Raw genomic sequence first — 26,821 nt, forward strand, 5'->3', positions numbered from 1 at the left:
GCAGCTGAAAGAGAACAATCTGGATGACTGTATCTTGGTGAGGATATAGCCTAGATTTCACGTCAGATGTCTTGCAGCCACATTCTTTGTTTTGTCACAGGCTTTTCTGTGGATTTATTGAAATCCCTCAACCACAACTTTCCACTATGTGAGCTGTGTAGAATTGACCAGTGAACTTCCTGTTCAGAACTAGTTTGCAGGTCCAGGCCTCCAGGGCCCTCAGTTAGAATGGCAGTGACTTCACATTATGACACAGTAATCACACTCTGAGTGCAGGTGATTGAGCATTCAGTAAAGGATGGCATACATGTTAAAAAAAAAAAAAAAACACTCCGAGGCTTCTTCAGGCAGAGTTTCTGCATTAGAGGTCTGTCTTTTGATGACATCGTGATTGACAGCCGCCGGAGGGAGGAATGGTACTTAACTAAGGATGACACATATATGCATATTTACAATTATTGAAGATAATCACACTGTGCTTCTGCTTGGATAGGAAGACTTAATAAAAGCTTGGCATCATATAAATATGATGCCAATATTATTTCTTCAGGTTGAGTTCTGTTAGTAAAGCAAGGGGTCATAAATGGAAATTAGCAAATGGTAAATTCCGTACAGACATTAGGAGGAATTTTTGAATGCGAAGCGTGGTCAATGTGTGGAATAGCCTGCCAGGTCACGTATTCGAGGCAGAAACTCTGGGGATTCTCAAGACCAGGGTTGATAAGGTGTTAGATAGCCTACTATCTAGTTTGTAGGTAGGCTAATCAGAACAGTAGGTACAATTTAGTCAGGAAAATGGCGAGCATTGTTGGGCTGAATGGCCTGTTCTCGTCACTATGTTATGTTATGTTATGATGGATACAGAGAACAGTACATGGGTTTGGCCTAATCATTAAAATGACAGAAAACAAGGATTGGGTGAGTTGCTGTGCTTTTTCCGTGGTTGGGTGTGTCTCAGCGGTGAACCAAGTGGCACAGTTGGCAACTTAGTATGACGAGAATGTATGACAGTGCAGAAACACAGTTCAGGGCACTAAGGTGTTTGAAAGGTGGATCCTGTTTCTTTTTTTAACTCCTTTTAATTTAACGTAGTTTCATTGAATGCTGCATCTCCATTATAGTGCAGATAGTTAACTTGGTATTCTCATTGTTGGCAACAACAAGACTCCAGCCCTACCTATACATGGAAGCACACTGTTAAGTTCTAAATTCAAAAAGCTATTTAAAAATTCATTTATGATCATTTTTACTTGCTGTAGTCCCTTCACAACATATATATTTTCCCCATGGATTGTAACCATCTTGAATTGGTTGCCACTTTAGATTAAAAACTGTTAAACCTTTAAGTTAAAAACTGTTACTGCTTTATGTGTCAGTGCTAAACTTGATATTCATAATATTTCTGTGAATATATCTATGAAATTTATTTTCAGAACATTTTTAGGCTCAAGAATTTGACCATCATGAGCCATCAAAATGCAGTATTACCCTGTATTATAAACTCTGGAACATTTAAAAATGATGTCATCACAAATGTGACAAATGTCACTGTATTGGAGGCTATGCAGTGGCCATTTCATCTTAATATAGGAGTCTGAGCAGGGTGTTATATTGCACTTACTTTCAACTTCATAAGTAAATGACGGAAAGCAATTGAGGATGATGTCATTACCTAATGGTGTCTCACTGTGGGCTGGATTCCCAGACAACGATAAAGTCTAGTCTTGGACAAAAAACATTTTCCGAATGGAGCTATCCTCTGAAAAAAAGAAACTTAAGTCCTGGACTAGGCTTAATCCTTGTCTGGGAAACCATCCCAGTGTGTTGTGCTCCATAAAATATTAATATTGCTGATTGCTGTGCAGTGCTGTAGTTTAAGCCTCTGCTGGTTAAAATTATTCATTATCATTTCTTAAAACAACATTGTAGATTACCAGTAATCCAGGAGCTTTCAAGAGGGTAGGAGAGCAAAGTTTAATTCCATAAAATAATTATCTTGGTTCAGGCCTCAATATATACAATAAAATCAACAGAGAGGCATGTTTTAGCCATATGTTACTCTGCACAATCTATTGGTTTCTCATGCCTCATTACATTTCAAAGCCAAGAATGGAAGTATTTTTGTGGAATGCGGTGATTCGTCCCAAACTTTCACTGCAGACTCCAGAATTATCGGGGTCATTATTTTGCAGCAACACAAGTTTCACTGGAGTAAGCCTTCCAGCTTTGTATTACGTATCAGAGTGCAGCATTTTGCAAAACAACTTGCATTGATTCTTCAGCAATCTACAGGTCTGCTTTGCCTGAGGAAAGTAAAATAGAAGCAGAAAATAAATATCTTTTATAGCCCTACCACTTTGTACAACTTCTATGTGATGTGCGCTGGAGTCTCTTTTCCTCATTTTTTTTGAGACGGTTGGTATATTTGGTTTATTTTGTTTATGTTAACAGTTCATTCAGTTGAGTCTGTGGGGTTTATGCAGTTTTAGGGAACTGGAGGCAGAAATGTTTCCATAGTTGGTACATAGCTAAAACATTTAGCATTGACTCCCAAGAGTGTATAGGGTTGGCATACTTGTTTTTATTTTTTTTACTTTTTATTATTTTATTTTTTTTAAAGTAATTGTCTGTATGTTCATGAGCCCCTAGGTTAGTGTGTAGTTGTACATGCCAAAGCCATCATTGGATGTTGGAGCAATGGGATGGATCTAAAAGTGTTCTGACAAAGAGCAATTTTCCTAAACATGAACAGTCAAGTATGCAAGTTGGCTACTTGAAATTAGATGTGTTAATACTGGACTATTGAACTGTATCTCAGGCTTCAATTTAGGTGACCCAAGTGCATACATAGCAAATGTACTTGTTTTGCAATGTGTATTGAGGGACCTTGAGTTGCAGTACACAGGGTCTGCTTCTTGCTGCTCAAAGACAAAGATTTGTGCCCTACGTTAAAGAGTGTTAGCAATTTAAAACCACACATTTCATGAGATTCTTGATCATTTAGTCCTGTTGTCCTTACATGTGGGCAAACCCCAAATCCTTGTGTTATAGTTACAATTATAATTTAATTACAATTATAATTTAAACCGTAACCAAAAAGTAGCGGCCGTGGCATGGGATGAAAGCCTAACGGTTCAGCCCTTACGGTTCATTTAATGCTTTTTGGGGAACGGGGGTGGGGGGGGAACATGGATTTTTTATTTTTTAAGGCTGAACACCCTGCCACCACGGGCCGCGGTGTTTCCTCGAGACTCGCGCAGCGGCGTTCACGGGAACCCGTAGCCCATTTGGCCCGTGGCCTGGCGTGGTGAAAAATCCCCGGCCATCGGGCCTGCCTGTTTGAGCCGCTCCGTCCCCGGGTCCCCGGGAAACCGCTGCCAGTTGGATGCGGCGGGAAGCAGACCCTTCTCCCCCCCACCCCCCCCCCCTTCTTCCTTTTTCTTTTTCCCTTCAGAAGCCGTGCCAAGGCAGACTCGGCGACCTTTGCCAGCGCGGCTGCGGGCAGCGAATGAAAGCGTTTTCGGTCTGAGGTCTGAAGCAACGGCGGGAAGCCAGTGGGGTCTTTCGCTGCGCCCGGAGGTCCCGGAGCTCCAGCTCTCCCCGTTCCTCCGGGCCTTTCGATGGGCTCGCGCACAGGAGCGTGATGGGGGGGGGGGGGGGTCGCTCACTGCTACCGCAGGGCCGCTGGACTGACGCCAGATGCACTGACAGTTTAAGGGGCGATACTTTACGAAGCGCGCTTTCCCCGGAATGCCGCGCGCTGTAAACGGAGTCGGCCGTCTGAATCCCGCTTACTTCGTTTTGCGAAGCTTGTAAATCGCGCATGTCGAAGTCACACATTGGGAAATGACAGATGGCGCGGGGACGGCGTCTCCATAAAACCCCCGGATCAAAGGAGGTGCGTTTCTTTAAACAAGGATTCTCAGTCATATCATTATCTTTAAATTTATTTATTTATTTTTTACCGCCTGCTCAGTCATCCGGGGTAAGGCAATGCGTTATTTTGTGTTGAAAACTGGGGAAAAATGTAATGAGAACCTAATTAATACTGATAATAAAACAATGGTCCACAGCAGGATGTGAATTATTCATTTTTCTCATTGCAGGCGAGCTTACACTTTGGCATTTATCTAATTAATAGTTGTTCTAGTCATTAATTAGCTGGCAGTTTTCTCATTTCCAGTTCACCTTAATTATCCTGCCTAACTTGTGAATTTCTTCTAATAAGTGGAAGTTTGGTACCCCCGGTCCAGCTTTGGCCTGTGGTAATTTTGTCCTTGCGGACGCGGCGGTCGACCCGAAGGGACGGAATTGAGGGACGGAACGGACGACGGGAGGTGGAGGTGAAGGTCCCGTCCCTCTCGCACGCACGCGGCTCGCGCCCGTGCTCGCCGGCGCCCTCTGACCTCGACCGCGCGGGCTCGTGCGGTCGCTTCACCGTGCTCAGTCCTTCCGTGCAGGGGGGCGTGTTTCTTGCGGGCGGTCTGCACCTGGAGGGCGCCGTTCAGCTCGCGCCGCGGTCACGCAACACGCGTCTGCAGTCTGCACCTCTCCGGAAGCGCTTGTCGTCTCCGGGGCTGAATGTTCTCTCACCAGCTCCAGAGAACGCATTATTTATTCATCACTTCCAGTGGCTCCTTTTTCTCCTTCTTTTCCTTTCCAGCATCTGACTGGATGCTTTTTTTTTTTTTCCTCTGGAGCAAAAATAGAAAATAATAATTTTTACAGATTGTAGACACTGCAGTGTGATTTGTAGGTATGCGGAGGAATTGAAAGACTGGCAGAAGTGAACCGGTACGTATTCGAAATGGAATTTCTGTCTGCTTTTCGGTTTCAAATGCGGCGATGATGAGGTTGTGCGCTTGAAGCTGTGGGATAATCGTTACGATGCCAGAGACCTCCTCCTAATTCTATCTCTGGAATGGCTGTCGGTGCAGATGTGAATTTTTTGCGAAGAACCCTGGGATTCGAGCGGGATGCTTCAGATAAAACGTTAGCGGAGAAAAGTCTGGCCTTCTGGAGATGGGAGAAGAGGAAGCCCTGGGACTCGAAGCTGCGTCTTACTTCAGAGCAGGGACATATGGCCTGTATCTGGCAATTACGCTCAGAGAACGAAAACTGTTTCTGCGGGAGAAAGACTGGAATCTTCAGGTTGCGCGAGCGCCGCTTTGAACTCAAGCCACTTCAGAAGGAACAGTACTTCAAATGGGGCTAAAGCTGTTAAAGGAGGAAACCTCGGAAGAGACTATAGTAACAGGGTAAAAATATCAGCGCTTAATTTATAAACCAGAAATGTGACTCATAAATGTGAGGTAAAAGTTTCGGTTCCCATTCGTAACCCAGCTCGGAATGCCCAAAAGCATGAGTAAGCTTTGTCATTGCATCATCTGCCATCGAGTCAAAGGAGTGCAGACAATGCGTTTTTCTGTTTTTACTTCGTTGTGTCGTAGAACTCTAACAATTCCTCCTCCCCCCATCCTTCCACCCTCCCCCCCCCCGAATGAAACTCTTCTTCTCTGGACAATGATAATGCCAGTAGTGTGCTACCTTGCAGGGCTGCATGCCACAATATGCTCTGACAGTCAGGATTCAATATCAAGTTGCAGGTATATCCACTCACAGTATGTCACTTAACAGTGACTTGCCAGGACAGGCTGTCCAGCAGCCCCACAGCTTTCATCTTGCTGGCATACCTGGTGGAAAAATAGAGTGGCATTGCCTGCGCTCCACTGACACTGAGCTCTGCAGTGTAAACCACAGTGTATGTGTAGCACGCTTGTATTCTCTGTGAAAGACATGTCAAAAATGTATGTTATCGGTGCCTGCCAGAGACGGCTGTATGTTGGGGTATGGATAGAATGTTGGATGCTGTGTTCAAAGCCTGCCAGTCCCGGGTAGACCTTTCCACTATTAACTAGATGCGCGTGTTTAAGTATTTAGATGATTCAGGTGTGTCGAGTTCAAAAGGAATTGCGAGCACTGTGATGCGGCACCATTTTAATTTTTCATTGTGTTTCTTTGCTTCGTGTCGACAGCAAAGAAGCCGTTTTGTGGTCCGCAGCCGGCTTGTTAGCGAGAGCGGTGCCTTTTGGTGGCTATTACCGCAAATAAAAACAAACAAATTTCGTCTGGTCTCTTTCGCCCGTGCATTGCCACGTCCCATTGTGAGGACAAGACATTGAAGCAGCCTGGCAGTCAAACGCACGACTAAAAGAAAGTCCCTGAGCCAGTTTGTGTACATGGCGCAGTCTTGAGCAACCTCACATGTTCATCCTGGTTTCCCCACAGTGTGCTTGGCCAAGACTTTTTTTTTTTTTTTTTGTCTTTGCGGTGTCTGCCTTGAACCAGAAAATAACATAGATGGGATGAGAATGAACAGGCTGAATTGGGCCTATTTGCTCCAGGTCTAATTAGCGTTAAAAATATCCAAGGTCGCTATTCTTAGTCTTCTACTAGTGTCGACCGCTTTAATGTTGTCCTGTTCCTCCCGTTCCAGGGCTGTTTGGCACAGCGATGGATTCTGCCATTTTGGGCCCTGTCTGCTGACAGCCTCCCTACTGCTCACAAGGCTGGCTCGTTCGGGCCGGCAATAAAAGCTGTTAGAAAAAAAATGAAAAAAGAATGGATTTTATGTTGTGTGCCATTGCTGTATTTTGACTCGGTCTTTTTGTATTAAATTGCAGCTCGGCTGCTGTAAATTGGATATTTGCACAATTGAAGGTGACATTTATACAACACGTCTATGGTTTTGCGCTCATTATTCATCAATTACGGATTAATTTCTAGTCATGCATAAGGACAAAATGTTCTTTGAGATATCAGTGGAGGAAAACACACACACACACACACATACGTATAAAATATATGTATTTTTTTCCCTTGGTTTTATTTTTTTCTTGATTTCATATGTATGCTGTTAGTTTGTTAAGAGGCTCTGCAGGTTTGGGAGGTATCCGCACTGCAGTGGATGGCAGCCCCCGGTACGCCCCAGTTTTCACTATTTATTCTGCCACGCTGCCTTCACTTTGTCGCTACCGAGAAGCGCCTAATCGGCGGTGGGAAAACTTCATCAGGAGCAGACCGCACCACCCCCCTGTGGAAGAATGCTGTCAACCCACGTATTACCGGCAAAGTTGAGGGCAAAAACACGTAGCCTATCGCTGCCGTCGATGAAAGGTGCAGTAAAAATGGTTCACGGTACATTTGTACGGTTTATTTTGTTTTCTGTGACGCACTGCGGCAGTGGCCAGTGATTTTGCACTGTTCATTCTGCTGAGGAAAAATCTGAAATTAAAGGTGACGTGCAGAGCTGCTGACTCCTCATTCATAACCTCTGTCTGGCTTCCGTCAAGCCAGTCTTTCATTATTAAATGTTCACCAGCCTAAAACGATGGGGGAAAGTTAGCTTTTTAAAGAAGCAAAAAAAAAAAACCCAAACAAACTAAAACAAAAAAAGCCTCTTGAAGTATGAATTCACCAGGGTTATAGGGGAATGTGTGGTTGGAACTGGTTAAGTTTTTCCTGGGAACAATCTGCAACTCGAGAAGGCCACTTAGCAAGAGGTACTGAATTATAATCTGGAAAATCCAGCCGTTTTAAGATCCAATAATCATTTCCAATAATAGTCCGCGATAACAGGCTTGCATTTTATCAGTTTGAGACAGCAGACCCCCCCTCGTAAGAGGAGAGCCGGCAGAGGGAAGAGAAGCGAGCCTGAACGCAGCGGAGTGTTGGCTTATTAGCGGAGTCGCGCGGTGCGCTTGAGTGACGAGGCAAAAAATAGCTTTCACGGAGAGGGGAGCGCTGGAGAGAGGTGCGCGTCTCACCCTCCGAAGGCCGCCAGCTCCGAGATAAAGACTGCCGGAATTTACACCAGCCAAGCGCGATGCACAGGTGAGCTGAAAGACTGGGGGCCGGACCGCTCGATCCGCCGGGCTGCAGCGTAGCGGTAAGCTACGCTACACGGTCTGGCCCCATGGGCTGTTACTGAGCTCTAACCGCGCCAGCGCCGGCTATAGCTGACAGCCCCGCGGGGCGCTGAGTAACGGCCCGTCCCCCGATAATGGCATCTCCGAGCGCGGGCGGGTTACTGTCGACAGCTCAACCGAGCTTCGTCTCTTTTTCTCATTAGCTGCAGTTCTACAGCCGCTATAATAGCCTACTGGCTGCGTCGGTGTGCGCCGGTACCTATTGATAAGTACGTTTCCATGGCGGCCATGTTTTAATTACCCTTGCAGTTGCATTTATTAATCAGCAAATTGATCAGTGGAGTAGAATGGTGCCTTCACAGCTGTGCTGTTCAATTAGCTGGCTGTAGGGTTATTTTAATAGGCCCTTTGAAATGCAGCAGCAGCAATAATAGAAGTCTTGTCTATACATAGACTGGATAGTAGGATTAAGACGAAGTCGTCTTATCTATGGGAGTCCATCAACGCAAGACCCGTGAACCACCATGTGAATTGTGTATTATTATTTATTACCGTCGTTTTTCTGGAGATTCTATTGAAACCTCTGTTTATTCTATTTTGTCTTGTCATTTCAGGCAGCTTCAGCCTGTTTTTAAAAATATTGCCGAGGTGTGTCAGTCGTCAGTTTCCCTCCCATTCAGTGTGAATGCCGCTGGTCTAATCTTTATATGGTGTCTTAAGTATTAGCAGACCAATGACTGCATTTGTTGTGATGCCAGTTTCAAGTTTATAAATGATGGGTCCTTTCTAATTATTTTATATGAGGCAGTGGATCTCATAGTTTTGTTTTTTTTTTTAACAGTCACTTGTGATCATGATGGCACCCGTGGCAAAACCAGCGGCTCTTAGTAGTGATTAAAATTAATTGGGTACTGTGGTCCTATTAACTTTCAAGGAATTTACTGAACCGCCTGTCATTAGGACTTTCCAGTTCAAAGGCAATGAGGATGGAATGATCAGATAATGACTGGTCTTTGATAAAAGAAGGTCCCCGCTTCTTGTAATCATGAACACACATTTCCGCTCCACTCAAAGGTATGTTTGATTTCTATAAAGCAGCTGAAACGGTCCGCTCTTTGAGACGGACTCAGAAGGTCAGGCCGGTAATGAAGTGGCTGGTCTCCACATTCCCACATTGCAATTCCAAAACTCTAACTTCTTGTCATGCCATGAAATAGGACTTCTTGGCTATTTCTGAACCCTTAAAAAGCTTTGTCCTTCAGATTGCACTCAGAGATTTTTTTATTTGTTTTTAAATCACCCAGTTTGGAAATAATTAGCCTAATGCAGAAGACTGGACATTGGTTTTAAAGTAAGGATGAAGTATCTCCTTAGCTCATCCTCCTTGGTTGTTGGAGCAGGGCTTGGTTAACCTTTGTCCCATTGTCTTTAGTTTGTGTGCAAATCTCGAGTTTAGATTTGTTCAGATTTGGAGTAGGCCGGGCCTCTGCTGTAAAGTCAGGGTTGGGACACTTTTGATGAAATTTCACACCACAGAAATTAAGGAACAGTAGCCAGTGGGAGCAGACTTGACCTTTTCCTCAGGAGGAAAGAACGGTGCTAATTAGGATTGTGCAAGGTTGGGCGGTGCGTATGCGGTGGTTGCCATGACAACACACCCCTCTTTGCGAAACGATAGCAGGGATTGTTGTACAAGACTTAAGTCTGTTTCATCACGTCTCCCACCCTTTAGTCTGCCTCTCGGTCCTAAACCATTGTGACTCGGCTGCGATATTAAACACTAAGAAATGGTCGGGAAACCCGTGAATAAAGTTTGTACAAAGCCCTTTTTGCCGGACCCTGAGGGTCGGCTAAGAATGTTGAATGTCTCTTATTGAGGGGCTGGCTGACTTGCTGACTCTCCTTTGTTGGAATGTGTGAGTGGTGGTGTGCAGTTGGTTGTAGTAGGATATTTCTGTAGCTAGTTACAAGTAGCAAATAGTGTGCTTATCAAAGGCTAAGCTACTTAGCAAACATCCATTCAATAGTGAAGCTAGCTTAATTGGCTATCTATAGCCAGAGACCTTGTTTTGGTATGGTGCTCACCATTCCTTAGATTTGTAGACTTTTTTTTGTTATTGATTTAAAATATCACTAAAAAGCGATATAATTTTGACTCTAAAGAGGAAGCGTCTTCTGGAACCTACGTGAAAAGAGGGTCCAGTACCGTTTATGGACAAAAAGTCATGGATCAAAGGTTCCAGTTTGTGACAGAAGATGTTCCACACAGGCTGTATCCAGGGTTCGGCTGAACTAGGCTTGCCTAGTCTTGTTTTGAAACCTTTTTGAACACTGCGTCCGGTTGCTCAAGGCACGTACTGACTCCTTGTTATGTTTATGCTGAATTGCATTATTAATTTATATGTAAATAAGGGTGAAGCTTGAAGCTCAGTAAGTTGTAGGTGTAAATCCTGAACCCCGGAGGTTCTTTGACACACAAACAGGTCCAGAAGAAAGCTGAGGATAAAGGCTTTTATTGTAAACAGTGTAAACTGTAGCTGAAGTATGAGCAAGCGTTTACTGGGAGCATTTACCCTGTAATTAGCTTAATCCAATCGAATGCCGTCGACAACTTCAAAGGCAGAATGACAGACAGGTTTTTTTTTTACTTAAAGAAATTGCTAGTTTTATGACATTTTTGCAAGCGGATTTGTCTCGGCAACGCCGGCTGGCGGAGAGAGCACACGCACCTGGGCTGCGTTAGCTAATCAGCCCAGGTGCCTAAAGGTGTGCTGCTGTCCACAGTTCAGGGCCGAGACCGGGAGCAGACCAGGAGCACACACAGAGAGAGCGTCCGTTTTGAGTTCTGTCTGTCCGAGCACGCAAAACGAAGAACGGAACTGGTCACCTGAAAAGTTGGCCAGCGGACCCCAGCGGCGAGCTGAAAAGCTGTCGCTGGGTTTTACTTTCTTCTGTTGTTTCGGTTTATTGTTTTCACCCGGAACCTGTGAGGGGGAAGGGTAGAGGTGTTTATTTGCCTTCGTGTTGGTGTGGGTGCTCTCTCTTTCTTTCCATGCGGCACACTCCGGAACTGCCGCATCTCCCTCCCGGGGGTGTCAGACCGGATAGGATTGTTTTTAATATTGCTTATCCTACCTTTTCATCTTGATTTTTAAAGTTGCAGTATCTGTAACCAGATTTGGCAAGGTCAACATTTTAAATGCATTCATTCATAAAAGCACTCATTTTCAATTTTCATGTTTTTGTTAACATCAAGTTCATTTTAAATGAACCAATGTTATAGCCAAATAGGTCATTGCCTGCTGTCTCAATATTGAGAAAGAGACTAATCAGTGTACTGTTTTAATTGTCTTGCAGTTACCAAAGATTTTTATATTTAATGCATTCCCTGAATTGTGAGTAATACTGAAGAAAAACGACATCATTGTTAAAGTAACCTTACAATATGACTGATCGAAACAGAAGATGGGATGACAAAAATAACACATAAAAGTAGATGTATGTTTACAGTACAATATAATGATATTGGAAAAAAAACTTAATGTATGAGTATAATGGTAAAAAAGGCACTGAAATGTAGCTTAAATATGCAGTGATATATTCATAATATTATAGCATAGGCAGGGTGTTTTTCCATAGCTCATTATTTCATTAGCTTTATTCTGGTTTCTGTTCTGGGGTTTTGATTAGTTTGACGCATGTGTTCTCTTCTCGCAGGGTAACGGAGACAGGCAATTGAGGGTTTGCATTCTATTTATTTATCTGCATGACATCTGAATACCCTTTTATGAGTTTTTATTTTCATATGCCTCTGTACGGCAGAGGAAGCCATTTCGGCTCGACAGTGACACCGGCGTGACAGCACCCACACGGCAGCAGACGGAATCCTTAAAATGCTAATGCCTGCACGTGCTGGTGCTATTTGTAAAAAAAGCACAGCCCGGCGTTTGCCTCGCGATGCACTGTCATAGCAGTCAGATTTCTTTTCCACTGGTTGTGTGCGTGTGTGTGCACGTGTGTGTGTGTGTGTGTGTGTGTGTCTATGTGCGCACGTGTGAGTCAGGCTCTTATTTTTAGATTAAAGTAGACTGTGTTTGTTTTACATTCGGCTTCCCGCGTTCCCTGGAGTGGCGGATAGGGGGATTTCTGTTAGCGATGAGGTTTTGTTCTCTTTGTTACATGTTTCTGAATTTGGGTGCAGTTTGAAGGGCTTCCTTCATTAGCGCAAGCACGGTTTTGGGTTTGTCATGGCGTAGCGCTGCGGGTTTGTTCGCTTTCACTTTGAAATTGGCAGCCAGGCCCAGCAACCCAGTCGACTGCCTTTTTTATTTTTTAATATTAATTAAGCCCTGAAAAACAATGAAAGGCAGCTGATCCTGTAGCTATCCAGGATCATGATTAGAGAGACCCCTAACATTCAGAATCACTTTCTCAGGAAAACTGTTTTGAAAGTGCCTGGTTGCAATACCGTTAAAACATGGCTGTTGACTTGCAGAATGTTTTTGCACTTTGGGAAATGTGTCTGAATGAGACCCTAGTTCTGTTTTGACAGAGGTTAAAGGGATCGAGCTCCTGTTGCCATGGATGTCCAGCCACCAGGCCAGCGGGCAGTACTTCCTGTCGTCCCGCCACAGGTAAGAGCAGAAAAGCACCGCGTGGCCATGATCTGAGTCACGGTGCACACTGGCATTATTTTTATTGCAAATAAATGCAATCCGTTGTCTTGTTTTTAGCTCGACAGTCATTGACATCATCCAAGTGCTTTATTAGCCACCAAAGTAACAAATTAAGTATGAAAAATGAAGAGCTAAAAAAACGAATTAAAGTGAACATTGTGTTGGCTGCATAGAAATTTACAGTTAGGAGGAATGGGGGGTCACGTGGTCATTGTGCTAACATGAGTTTTGCTCTACAGATTTATGCCGTGTTCTTCCGTTCTGCTGTTTTGCCTCTCTTCCTGGTTCTCCGTGCTTAAACGCTGCCATTTTCCGGCCAACCCAAAAAGACTGTAGTTTAACCAGCCACTGTACTGTGTTTCACCACACCAGTATGCTGTCTAGCTGTGGAGTGTGAGTTGATCGTTGGATAGAGCACACGAGCTTGTCGCTCATCCCGTATTCATTCTGAATTTTCGACCTTGAGTTTGGCTCGCTCACTGTGGCAGGAAGCGAGGGAGGGAAGGAGGAGGGGAATCGGAGCCCCGTCTGATGAATTATCTATTTGCAGCATATTTTTGCATTCTAACACCAATTTTTGATCCAAAGATCCGTCTTTGAACTTGATTCCTCTCAGTATAGCGCATCTTCTCCACATATGCTTCTGTTATTGCAGGTTCAACAGCAGGAGAGACAGACTTTCTGGTCTTTCTCGCCAGTTTGTTCTGTCATACGGTTACTGCTGTTGATATTTGAGTTGGCTGAAGGTCAAAAAGCAGAAAGAAACCCGTGAGATAAACAAGGGATGAACCAGCAAATGTTTGAAGTGTTGTGTTTTATTTGCTGGTTAGTTTAATGTTTCTCTTGTTCTGGTCGAAGCACAGCCACAGACAGAAGGGTCTTGTGGATCTGACGGCATTGATTCTGGCACTTGCGGTGCCAAACTCCTTGCTGTGATTAGGCCTATGCGGTTCGATGAAATGCGGTCCGCTATCTCTAAAGCGGACCACTGCTGGGCTTTAATGGAGGAATGCTACAGGTAGCTATTGATTTACTACTAGGAAGGAAAAGTCTGGCTCCATATGCATTGATTGAACTTGTAGCACAGGAAGTAATCTATACTCTTCTAGTGTGCCCATACATATGGATTGAATTCTTATTGGAACCTTTAGATTTTGATATAAAGGAACACAATATTTCTAGTGCATATACGTACACGTGTGTGTGTGTGTGTGTGTATTTATGTGTATCTGTGTTTATAAAATGTATTGGTGCATGGAAAATGGTAATCCTAGTGCACAGAAAAATGTGTGAAAACCTAGTGCATGATCTCAAGCACGTGCATAGACACGGGTAGACACTTTTATGCATTGTACATTCTACCCAACACATATCAACGTATAACCTCATTTGGCCCATAATGTCCATATTTAACCGGAGCCTGTGAAGCGTACCATACAGGAGAGAGAAAGGCTTCGTCTAGGAACCTGCTGTCTGACGTAATGACTGGGGCCGCTGCTTCTTTGATGTGCTGTTAACATCTGAGTTTTAGTTTAGTGTTTTTTTTAAATCTATACATATTTAAGTTGTTTTGCTGATCACATTTAGCTTTTACTTAATTAGGAAATTGCTTTGCTCCATGGCATTAAGGAGCAATAAAAAATATGAGACTCATGTACAGTGCTGTTAAAAAGTATTTGCCCCCTTCCTGATTTCCTCTGCATATTTGTCACACTGAATTTGAATTTGTTACACGCAATGCAATATTAGGCAAAGGGAAACTGAATAAAAACAAAATATTTAGTTATTATTATTTTCATTCATTTAATGAAAAATGTCATCAAACACATACAGTATATCACTCATGTGAAAAAGTAATTGTCCCCCTAAGTGACTCAATCAACAAATCAGGTTTTAAATTGATAATTAGATTCAGCTGATTGAACACTGCCAGGATTGATTGCAGCCAGCCCTGTTGAATCTAAACCTCACTTATATTGAACTTTAGCCTGAGAGTGAAGTAGTCACCACAAAGTTTCTACAAGCACACTATGCCACGATCAAAGGAGATTCCCGAAGAGATGAGAAAAAAGTTGTTGTAATGTATCCATCTGGAAAGTGTTACGAAGTAATTTATAAAGCTGTGGGACTCCACCGAAACACAGTGAGAGCCATTATCTGCAGATAGAAAAGAGCGGTAGTGAATCTTCCAAGGAGTGGCCGGCCAGCCAAAGTTTCTCCAAGGGCACAGCAACAACTCATCCAGGAAGTCACAAAAGATCCCAGAAGAACATCTAAACAATTGCTGGCCTTTCTAGCTAAGGTCAGTGTTCATGACTCCACAGTGAGAAGTTGACTGGGAAAAATGGGAGTCATGGGAGAGTAGCAAGGCAGAACCCACTGTTAACCAAAAAACAAGTTGAATATGTCTTAATGAAATTTTATGTATATGATATGACATGCTAGAACAGGTCTCTGAGACCTGGGCCTTGAACAAATTCACTTTACGTCTATGGTAGTACAAGGGCTATCCTGAAAAACAGAGGTAACAGTGAACAGAACTTGGCTGTAAATGGAATTATGTTGCTTTATATAATAATAAATGTAGACATATGGAGGAACGAATAGCGTACTAATTCTGTGGGGAGGGGGGCTTTCTTCACATTAGCTGTCTGCAAAACTCATCACATGTGCTTCTGTCACGTTGCATTAGTGCTGCAGTGAGTGTGTGTCCTTCACCCACCAGCCACCGGTAGCTGTGATGTCACACCTCATCATCCTCTTTTTAGTCCTGCACCCTGGTCTGATTTCGTCCTGCCCCTGGTTCTGGAATGTCCATTTCCTCCCCTGTCATTGGTGGCTTGCCTTTCCCTGTGACCCTTCTCGCTGTCCCTTCTAGCGCTTCCCAAAAGGCCATGCACCAAAACGCATCACAGCAACACCCGATAATATTTCCACACCAGTTTTCACCATTGAAGTGATTTCACCATCTGCTCTTCACCCAGCACTTTGTTGGATATTGCTATTGTGAACTATTTTTACTTGGATTTCGCTCTCTGTCTCTCACCTTCTCCCTCCTTTCTTTCCCTTTTCTCCCTCGGTAGCTGCATCTTGATATTGCTGGTGTTGCCTCCGCAGGCTGAGCAAAAGCACCACTTGAGCTTTATCTTTCGACCAGAGTCTCCAGCACCTGTGCGGTGTGTGTAAGTGACCCAGCGTTAGCCAGGCCTGTGTGCTGAAACCACTCCCCCACACGCATCCACACCCCTCTCCACCTCCCCCCACCGCCCCATTCCCCTCCCCCTCCCGACAAGACAAAGCGGCGGTCAAGAGGAGCAGCCAGTCCACCCCCCTTTTTTTTTTTTGGAAGGAAGGCCACGGGGCGAAGAAGGTGGGGCAAACGGGCTGTGCAGTTTACACGCGCTGCCCCACTGTTAAACAGATTAGCCCTAATGAAGTGCCTAATGCTCCGGCCGCGCAGGGCCTAATCCTGGCTGGCAGGCCGTCCCCCCGGCTGCCAAAAAAAAACCCTCTCCCGCCACCCGGGCCAGCCCCGGCGCGGGGGGGCGGCCGGCTTTAATGGGGCCAGACGGCGTGCGATCTGACATGCAGATGTAGGTCATTGCATATGTAAATGCGCCGTTGCGAGCGAGCACGCCAGAACGCATTAGCGGGGCCCGGCTCCCGGCGTGCGGCTGTCGCGGCGCTTCCGAAGCCCAACGCTAACGTTTTGTCAGCCAGCCGTCCGGCGACTGAAAGCCACTCCGCCGGTTTTGTTCCGCCGAGCTTCCATTCCGCCGTGGCAGCCATGACAACCACCTCCACGCCAGGCCCCTCTCCACCCCCCCACTCCTCCACTGTTAAAACTGCTAGGAAACTTGTGTCATCTGTGCCATTGATAGTTGCGGTATTAATGGTTTCATTCCTGAAATCTCAAGAATAACATTGCGAGAATAATAACTGCGAATTAGTAGTAGTGGTGTCAATAATGATAAAATGATAATGGTAATGATGATGAATAATTATGATGTCTGATGAGACCAAAAAACGTTATTGATGGCCGTGCATTGAATATGTGGTGAAGCATGTACTGCAGTTGCGGGTGAAAACGATGGACTGGTTTTAGCGCAGCTAATGATGCTGGCCAGACCCGTCTTTGCGTAGGGAGCGGATAGTCCGAATTCTTGGCAGCGGCACTTTTCCAGCTGGGTCTCTGCCAGACCTCCCGCGCCCGGTTAAGAATAACGACACGCTCAAATTGTCTGCCCTTTGACCCCGCCCCCTCCCTGTAAATGCTGCCTATCTTGAGCGGTGTCTATTGAGCTCGGCTGCATGGTTTGTGTGTGCCATGCATGTGTGTGTGTGCGTGCGTGCATGTGTGTGCCTGTGCGACACGGCGTCCGTCCTGTCCGTGGGAGGTACGGCCTCCCCCAGGTCTGTTTTCATGCTGGCTTTGTTTAGCCATGACTAACAGCAGCTGGATGGATCTAATGCCGCTTCCCGGGTTCGTCCGGACCCCGGTGCTCCTCCTCAGTGTTAGCTGGCTCCCCTTAAGGCTATCCCGTAGCCATCTTTGCTCGATCATTTCTGACATGTGCCTTTCTGAAATCTGTCACTTTTTTTTTTTGGTGATGAAAGTCAACAAGCAGCCCTTTAAAGGTCGGCAGATTTATTTATTTTATTTTTTTGTTGTCCTCAACACCTCCCCCCTCCACCCCCTTTCATATCCAAGGGGCTAATTCTGGATATTGCTTAGCTTTTAATTTTAGATCTCAGCTGCCAGTTTGCCATGTGATTCTTTCTGAAAAGCCCTCCTGGGGATTTTTTTTTTTTTAAACCAACTTGATCCAACATAAGTCATTTTAAAGGGAGGAGGTGTTGCGCGCACTGTTTGAGAGGTCTCTTCAGACAGTGGGAATGAAAGTAACAGTTATTATATTTATCCTCCCTGCGTGATTAACACCGATTTCTTTCAGCGCTCCTTGCACGACCGGTCACTCAGTGACGTTCCAACGGCGGGCTGCGTTCAGTTGAACCGTAAGGCGTTAAGTTGATTCTGCAGTCGCAGATGGCCAAGGGCAAGCGGTTGTGCTGAACGTTGCTGAACGGGTGCCGAGCTAACGAATTTAGCCGCTTCCAGCGCGAGGTTAATTCCGCAACGGAACGAGCCGAATGTTAAAATTTTACAGCAGTTTGTTGTTTCTGTTTTTCTCCTTGTTGTAAATGCAGAAACCTCTGCAGCCAGACATGGGATACAATTCCTTGAACAATTTCTGCCTCGTGAAGAAGATTGGGAGAGGCCAGTTCAGCGAGGTGTACAGGGCCACTTACCTGCTGGAGAACACATCCGTAGCTTTGAAAAAAGTTAAGGTACGTATGGATAAACGCACGAGTCGGGCATTACGTTACATTTGTCCTGACACTCAAATAAACAAGACCAGGTCGAAACCTAGTATATGGCTGGACCTAACACACGTCATCCGGCCAACCAATGGTGTAACTTCATAACTCGGCCGACCAATGATGTAACTTCATCACTCACTCACTCACTCACTCACTCACTCACTCAATCACTCACTCAATCACTCGCGTTTGTAGGACTGGCCCCACTGTTGCGGTCCAGCCAAAAAAAAGAAGTGAATTTTACACCTGATCCGTTCCATTTCCAAACGTTCCAAAAACAAGTTTCGGTTCGGTTTGGTTTTTATAATAAACGGCTTATTACGGACTGAACGTTACAGCTGAAAACTGCTGTTATTCCAGGAGGATGTAAGGATAGCACTCACTCCCGCACAGCAAATTGGTTTCCAATCGTAAGCGTTCCCCCTACACATGCATATTACTGGCTGTGGGATACAGAGGTACACTTTTTTTTCTGCAGGCCTTTACATTTTTTCCTAAATAAGCGCTGTAGGAAAAATGAAATGTTGCCAAAGTTCCGTTTCTCATGCCAGTCCAGGTTTTTCGCCTTCTGACATCTCCGAGCCTCAAATAGCGCCTGGAGGCAGCGTCGACCAAAAACGAAGGAGGACCATCGATTTGCTCCGTCCCTTTAAATGCACAGAATCTTCTCTCGACCTCCACGATACGCGCAGTCGAGTTAACAATCTCCCGTCTTAAAACTCCGGTCGAAAAATGTAGTTTATTTTTAAATATGTGTAAGCTGCACTGGCCTCCTGCTCTTTGCTCAATGGAGCCTCTCGTAATGTGCTGTCCAGCACCAGATCTGGCCTTCCTGTCCGGTGTGGATGCTTATGAAATGTGGATCTACTGAGCATGAGCAGTGTAGGAATTATGTTTCATATATTGGACAAGATGTTACCTTAAGATGACAAACAAACAAACAGCAAACTAGTGTCAAATCGACCAATTTAACTACAGTAGATATCTAGCTTCTGCAGCTATCTAAAATGTTTTTTTTTTCTTTTTTTTTTTCGTAAATGCTCCTGCTAAATTAGTAACAAGAAATTGTCCGACAGTTGCTGGCAGGGGCCATAGCTGTAGTTTTACACTCTGAATTGGATGTGTCAATGTGTGAAAGGCACAAGCTAAAGTCAAGTAGGCCAACTTGCCAACCGATAGTAATGGCCAGTTACCTCAGTGACTGACAGAGACAAACTAAATGCATTGCCCCTGGCAGGAAACCCACGCAGTCACTTTCAATTCCTCTGCCGACGAGCATTTAATGTAACTGCACACACTTTTTTGACTTGTTCTCAGTGTTACCAATATGAAGTACTCATAGGCGTTTTGACTTTTTGACACAGCCATTTTGTTTTTAATTATCTTGATAGTACCGAAGGAAAACAAATATTGAAATTGGAGGAACTGAAAAACACTTGGAATTATTTTGGATGTTGGATGATTATTTTTATTTTTAAAACTATTTATATTCATGTTTGCACAGTGGATGATTTATTTAATATTCCAGGCTTACTTGTACTGTCTTCTGCTTATCAAATATCAAATATCTTCCTCCCAGAGTGCTTTTTTGTTTTGTTTTGAGATCTAGTTAAAAAAAGTTAAATGCATCATGTGTAAAATTTTAATTTGACAAGAATTTAGCAACTCAGCATCCGTAATTCAGTTATGGAAATGGTATATAAATACAGTATTAAACTGATTAGTCCAACCAGCAAAAATGAGTTGAAATGAAAACAAAAAATATAAATGAAAACCACTATTTTATCGGGCAAGAGAATGTACAAAGACAGGTATTACAAAAATATTATTTTCAGAGTTACTTCTCGAACATCAGTTTTTCATCTTATCAGATGAGTTTACCTCAACCATTACCCTGAGCAAATTTTATTTTATTCAGGAAACTACAGAAGTATGGGTAGACATTGATATGTGAACATATGAGTTTCATATTTCTTTTGCATGTCAAATAAAATAAAGTTTGAATATTCAGCACAAAAATATATGAGCAGTCCAACAACTCTAGTTCTTAAAAACACTGGCATTAGATTTGAGTTCACAAACGCAGCACTGCATCAGCGGAAATATGTCACCACCTTTGTCGCATTACGAGGAGGAGCTCATCCATCGCTAGCCAGGCTGGTGTTGAATGTTTGGTGTCTCGGCTCTCCTCTAAGACGGCGAAGGCAGCATATTTCAGGCCTCCCACACTCACCGGCACCCCACCGCTCCCCGCACCGAAAAGCAGCCGCTTTTTCCGTGACTCTGAGACTGGCACGTGCGTGTGAGGGGGGTAAAAAAAAAAGGCGAGCTTAAGATTAAAATAACTAGTTACCGCCGCTTTTTCTCTCGCTAACCGCACGCCCGTCGCTCAGCGTAGCACGCGCTTGACATCGCCGCGCGTTCGTCGCCGCTAACGATGGCCCTGACAAGGCGCGAGCGCCGGCAGGTAGGCATATTAATGACAAGCAGATAACGAGCTTTTAACGACACCAGGCCCCCTTCCCAGAATGCACTTCCTTATTTTCGTGATGTGCCATGCCACTATACCTTGATTTATGAGCCATGGTATTGATGTGCTTTTGCTGTTTTGCTGAAAAAGAAAGAAAGAATATTTTAAATTAGATGCATAAAATTGTATATATATATATTTTAAATTTAGCATCATCTTTGCATGTGCGCCTGCATACACACAAACACACACACACACACACACACACAACCATTTACTTTTACCTGCATATGTATAGTTGGAAACTGGGTTACCTTTATAATGTTCATGTTTGGGGTTTTTAATGAAAAAAAAGTACATGGTACTGCAAATGATGGAATTAAATGCTTGATTAAAAAAAAACATTGCGAGTTACAATGACTTCATATCCCACGATGGTATTAGAAGTGTAATAAAGCTTTACAGTGTGACTCCTGCATGTTTGGATGCAGGGGGAAAGCTACTGTGGGAACAATTATGTGTTCCATGAACAAAGGTGTGGCACTGTTCAATTATGTTTAAAGTTGTTCCACAAAATGGTGTACCGTATTAAACATGAATAAAAATGATATTTGATTGTGTTCTTTGGCACATTCCAGTAAGTGTATATTCAAATGCAATCCTGAATTCAAGTGGTCTATTTGATAAGAATGTATTTCAGATACTCTTATGAAAGGCATTTGAAAACAATCGAAGCACTGATTCGTTCCAGGAATCCTCGTCGGCGTAAAAACAACGGCTTTTTGCGAGCGCGGCCCCGTTGTCTGGCAGCGTCGATAACCCCCCCTCCCCCCCACCCCCCGCTTTGATCTCCCCGCAGATATTCGACCTGATGGACGACAAATCTCGGCAAGATTGCATCAAAGAGATAGATCTCCTAAAGGTAAGGCGCCGGAGGAGGGGGTGGGGGTGGGGGGCGGGGGGTGTCACCGCATGCTCCGCCGTGCTTTTCCGAAGCCGTCTCCACGGAGACCCCGCTGTAACGTCGGAAAAAGAAGCATTGATCTGTACCAGAGGAGCCGCTTCTTCTGAGGCGAGCGCAGATCACTCGCTCCGGTGCGACTTTCCTCCAGGCTGAGATCGACTCTCTTTCTAATGCCAAAAAAGGCTTTTTTTATTTATTTATTTTTTTTATTGTTCTCAGCAATATTTAGAAGGGGGCATAGGGCACTGCGGTGTAAATCTTGTGGGACTCCCTCATGTGTCTTTAGATGTTTCTTTTTTGTTTTAGATTTCATTTACCGAGTCCTTGCTTTACAAAGCGAGTATCAAACACCTCCGCGTGCGTAGTGGCGAAGTTTAACTGTCCGGGTTCGGTGCGCCTCGCTCCTTAATTGGGGATGTTCTTTTGCATCGTCGTCCTGCTGTCGGAAAGACCTTTGCCGTTCTTCCCCAGCACAAAGACTGCCCGGTTTGTTGCGTCATTCTCATCGGGGGGGGGAAGAAACGTTTCCGCTCTGGCTTCCCTGGGCCTTTGAATACCTGCTCCGCTACAAAACGCCGTTCTCCTCTCACCTGTGTGAGACCTCATGTGTGCCTTTGAGCTCTTTATGGGAATATCTTGCCAATGGGGGGGGGGCGGGCATTGCGAGGCTCTAGGGACGCCTTCAGGAAGAGGCCAGGCGGCGTGCGGGTCGCCGTTTCGCGCTCCTTAGCAACACCGTGCCCCCCAGCAGCATTTTCGACCGGGAGGAGGCCTTCCCGTGTGGGAGGTCAGTGGGTCTGCGCACTCGCTGTGTCCTTGCTTCTCCTTTTCTTCCACTGCGCCTTTCCTTTTAATGCCTCTTCACCAGCAACAGCCACACTGCTAATTAAGCTGGACACAACTGTACCAGCCTACTGGTATCTCTCACTACTAAACAACTGTTAGGCTGTTCTCTAACAGGAGAAAGTGCAGTCCTAAAACAAATTGGCAAAAAGAATGTGTAAAATAATTAAGCATGAGTTTTCAGTGTATTACTGCGTGCTGGATCTGTGTGATTCTGTAAATGGAGGGCATTGTACGTAATTGGGACATGACGGTGATTAATGTTGCCGTACATGTAGAGCCCTGAGTGTTCTGGGACTGGGGAACTACCAGCGGAATCAGTGGCGCAGGGGGAAAGAAGATATATGTTTTATAAAGTTACCATTGTGCACATATTTTAGTACTCTGGTATTAATAAATTGAACAAGACTTAAGGATTATATAAACTTTAACCCTAGCATGCCATCACTGGGGTTTAATATTACCAGAGTAATTACCAGAGCATCTTTTGCTTTCTCATTTTTGGTCAGTATTATTTTAATATCACAGGCAGCAAGTCTAGCTAAAGATCACTTTATGGGGCATATATTAATGCCCCATTAATTACATTTTTTTTGAATTTTATTTTATAAAGTGGATTAGTTTTTATGCTTAATGTTTAATCTGCTGAAGAACTTTCAGTATGGATAAACGGTTAAAATACGAAAAATTGTCCTTTTTATTCAAAACCTAAAGATCCATTGGAATGCTGTGCGTTGCCATTTCTTGTCATTGTTCAACCGGAGAAACAAAATGTCAGCCGGACGTCGTGATTACCGGATCCGTGGCTCAACAACGCGTTCGGCACATTCACAGGGGCGTGACGCACGCGTCCCTTGACATCAGATTTGAGCGCCGAGAATTCCTTTAATAATCCTCCTAATGCGCCACGCCGAGCGCGAGGGCAGCCTCCCGCTCCTCTGCCCGTGACATCCGACGCGGAGGTTTCCCCTCCGGTGCACGCAGAGCCGGGCGCTATCGCTCACTGACCACCCGGGGGGGAGCTAAGCCAGCCTACGCCCCTTTCAGTTAGGCAGCGGCTGTTCCGTTAGCATGGCTGCGTTTAAAAAGAAAGTCCTTATCGGAAAGGTTTTTGTCTGCCCTTACTCGACCTTTTTATGTTTTTTTTTTTTTTTGTATAATGAAAGCTGCATTCAAATCGGGGTTGCATGTTGACGACCCGATGCGCAGCGCAAGTCTGTGCCTGCTTCGGTGTGATGTTCGGCATAACGCTAGGCTCCGGGCGGGACGACAGGAAAACACGAATGCCGCATTGTGTACAAACGGCGGCCGTGCCAGCAGCGCCTTGTCGAACCCAGTCGGCGTTTAAACGGTTAATGGCGCTTCCTTCACTTTTGTCATCTGCAGCAGTTGAACCACCCCAATGTGATTAAGTACCACGCCTCCTTCATCGAAGCCAATGAGCTAAATATAGTGCTGGAGCTTGCGGATGCAGGAGATCTCTCTCAGATGATTAAGGTAGGACGGAATGCCTTCACTGTGGTGAGTCACATGCATGGCTTTTGATTTATATGACGGTGTGGGGGAGGGCTATGCCACTGTGTTACGTGCACCTTTAGAAAATATAAAGTAGCCAAAGCAGACCAATAGGAATTTGCCTCAGTGACATCATTGTCACTGACATAAACTCAAGCCTGCTACAGTGCTACATAACTTAATAAAATGTGATTACCTCACTCAGTGAAAGACAAAGGTCCCTGGCACAGAAGAGCTAATCAAGTTTCTTTACTCCAGGAAGTGCATCCCATTCCTAGAAAACTGCACGCAATTCTATAGGTATAACATACTGTACAGAGATTGAAATTAGAACCCCAGGTATACAAGGTCAATAAGAAATGACATTGACAGTTGAAAATGGGTTCCATTTAGTCCACTAAATTACACTGTCTGTTGTCATTAAGACAACCTGCTTAAAGTAAGTCCTGGAAATGCTCAAACTGCTATGAATTTGGTGAGTATAAAGTGTTATTTCTGTAACTGGGCTTGAACCGACAGATAACCTTAGATTAACCTTACTAAAATTGTGATCTCGATTCCCAAATATTAATGTTTTCTGTCGCCATATTTCCTGCCTCAGAACAGCCTCCTGTATGGTGAACTTTCTGCCATTTAGGAAAGCTATTCTCCCTCAGGTCATTCAGCATCTCTTTAAAAGGGTGGTTCTGCAAATTATGCAAGTTGCGACAAAGAAGTTATACTTTCAGGTTTGGCTTCTTTTGTGTGATATGCAGTGATCTCTTAAAAACGTCCCTTTTTGCTTGGAATAATGGAGAGAGGCACAAAACTGTTTCCTGCTGCAGGTCAAAAATGTGCAGGCAGTCTTGAACAGAAAATTGTGGATCTTCAGATACATTTATTTATTTATTTCATTTTTTTGCCAAACTGTAAATTCTTCAGAGACCAATCTACCACAAGGCATCATCCATATGAAACATATGCAACCTTTTAACCGGGAAAAAAAAAAAAAGAAACCTTTCGGCTCTGTGTCAGAGCCTGAATTTTAGATGAAGTGCCGTGTGTAAAAACGGAAGAGAAAGTTACATAAATGATGCATCGCATTGCAAAGCAGGGTTCTGCGCATTGAGTTTTTCTCCAAGGCTGAATGGTGCATTTGAGGAGCGCATTAAGAAGCGGTAATGATGCGTAGTGAATTCCCTGTTGCTGGCCCTGCTCAGTAGTGAATGTATGTATAGTTCAATAAGCCAGGCTGTGGACAGCTTCCCCTGCCACCTGCTTATCTGCCCAATAAGGAGACCTCTAAAAATACATGCCAAGCCTGCCACTCTCATCGATCCTTTTGTTAAAACAAAAGATTCTCCAAAAAAAAATGAAAGACAGTCCCAGAAAATAAAAAATAAATAATGCAAATTAGTGTATTTGTTTTGTTTTCCTGATTGTTTCCGACTTGGAATGTATCCCACGGTCTTTCTTTTGTACTCCTCCCCCCCTTATCGAATGTTGCATAGGCTGATTTAAAATGTATAGGGGTTCTAGTCGGATCAAATTATTTAGCGTCCTTTTCTCGGCCTGTTCACACAAACCAGAGGCCCGTCCGCTTGTTGCTCTATGAGCGTGAAGGCGCAGTGAAGAGCTGAAGCAGAAGCGCTACGCAGCTGGTGCTGTGGCGAGCGACTGCGGGTTTGTATAGTGTGGATGGATAGGGGTGGGGAAGAAAACTTGCTGTATCGGTCCTGTACAGACCTGTTCGAAGCTTGTCCACCTCCTTCCACCAACACAGGAAAGGGAGTCAGGCAGAAGGTCACAATGCGTCTTGCATCCTATGTCACATGAAGGGGACATTGACTGTTGGTGAAAATTCTGTTGGGAGTGTATGTAATATTTTACAGTTCTCTTGACTGAAATGAAGCTCAGTACAAGGCTTAACAGTCAGTCTCATTGTGCTGAGCTTTATCGACCCACCTTTGTTATATAACTGTGGTAAGGATCGATCATGCCTGACTACTTCTTTGTGTAATACTGTGATTAATAATGCCGTGGCCTGCAAGATAGTTAATTGATTTCAGCGCTGTGCGTCATGAATGTAGATGGAAAAAAGGGCAGCAATGTCAATTTTAAATTCCTCAGTCCGTCAGCTATTGTTTGTATGACAATAGATATGCTTTATGAATTGTCTTTATAAATGCCTTAAAACAAGATTTTGGTTGTGTAATGCTGGTGACTAAAGGTAAAACAATAGATACAATCATGCATATCATACTGTTTTTACCATATATACCATACTGTTTTTATCATATATATCATACTGATTTTAACTATCTCACATTGATGGACTTTTATATATTATGCTGTTTTATGTAGTGTATTTGCTGTTTTGTGGTTGTCATTTGTATACCTACCCAGGGACAACAGATGTAAATTAGCTGCTAGCTAACTCTGGTGCAATTACTATTTAATTGTGCACTGTCCCTGTAAAGAATAAACAATAAAAATCATAATAGTAATAAAACCAATACTTCAACTCCTCTGACTTATATTACAGCTATGACTACTACCTCTACTGCTCCTTATACTATTACTACAACTGTAACTGCTGCTTTGTGATTTTTGGGTGTCTAATACAGTGGGACCTCTTCCTTGCCTTCAGCACTTTAAGAAGCAGAGGCGTTTGATCCCAGAGCGGACGGTGTGGAAGTACTTCGTTCAGCTGTGCAGCGCTCTGGAGCACATGCACTCGCGGCGCGTCATGCACAGAGGTGAGGTCCCGATACCCCTTAAAAAAAGCCTCTGCACAGTTAGGGCACCCCCTCTGGCTGGGTTTGGCATGTGCTCCATTTCAGCCCCTGAGTAAAAATTTTTCTTTATTTTTCCTGTGGCGATTACATCATCAAGATCTATTGTAATCTCTATTGCGTGTTTATTCACCCAGCTCACAGGCCCGTATCCTGTGGGCACGTATGACTGTAGGCAGAAATGGTACAGGAAAGCACATCCACTATGGTTACATATGTCAGAATGCATCGTACATGTAGTTTGAGTCTGCCAGTCCTGGATTTTAAAG

The 26,821-nt window shown here is 44.2% G+C and overlaps 1 protein-coding gene across 3 annotated transcripts in view; it reads left to right on the forward strand.

The window, feature by feature from the left end:
* LOC135256603 (serine/threonine-protein kinase Nek7-like) overlaps positions 1–26,821 on the forward strand; it is a 51,576-nt gene that overhangs the window by 2,059 nt on the left and 22,696 nt on the right. For 2 of the 3 annotated variants that reach the window (XM_064338535.1, XM_064338534.1), the window contains exons 2-6: positions 12,481–12,562; positions 17,813–17,953; positions 21,316–21,378; positions 23,650–23,760; positions 26,408–26,516. In XM_064338535.1, the coding sequence (XP_064194605.1) occupies positions 12,509–12,562; positions 17,813–17,953; positions 21,316–21,378; positions 23,650–23,760; positions 26,408–26,516 (478 nt within the window). In that variant the 5' untranslated portion in view covers positions 12,481–12,508. The remainder of the gene's footprint in view (positions 1–12,480; positions 12,563–17,812; positions 17,954–21,315; positions 21,379–23,649; positions 23,761–26,407; positions 26,517–26,821) is intronic. The other variant, XM_064338536.1, reaches the window with a different exon arrangement.

The sequence above is a fragment of the Anguilla rostrata genome, chromosome 6, assembly GCF_018555375.3.
Source record: "Anguilla rostrata isolate EN2019 chromosome 6, ASM1855537v3, whole genome shotgun sequence".
Lineage (NCBI taxonomy): Eukaryota > Metazoa > Chordata > Actinopteri > Anguilliformes > Anguillidae > Anguilla > Anguilla rostrata.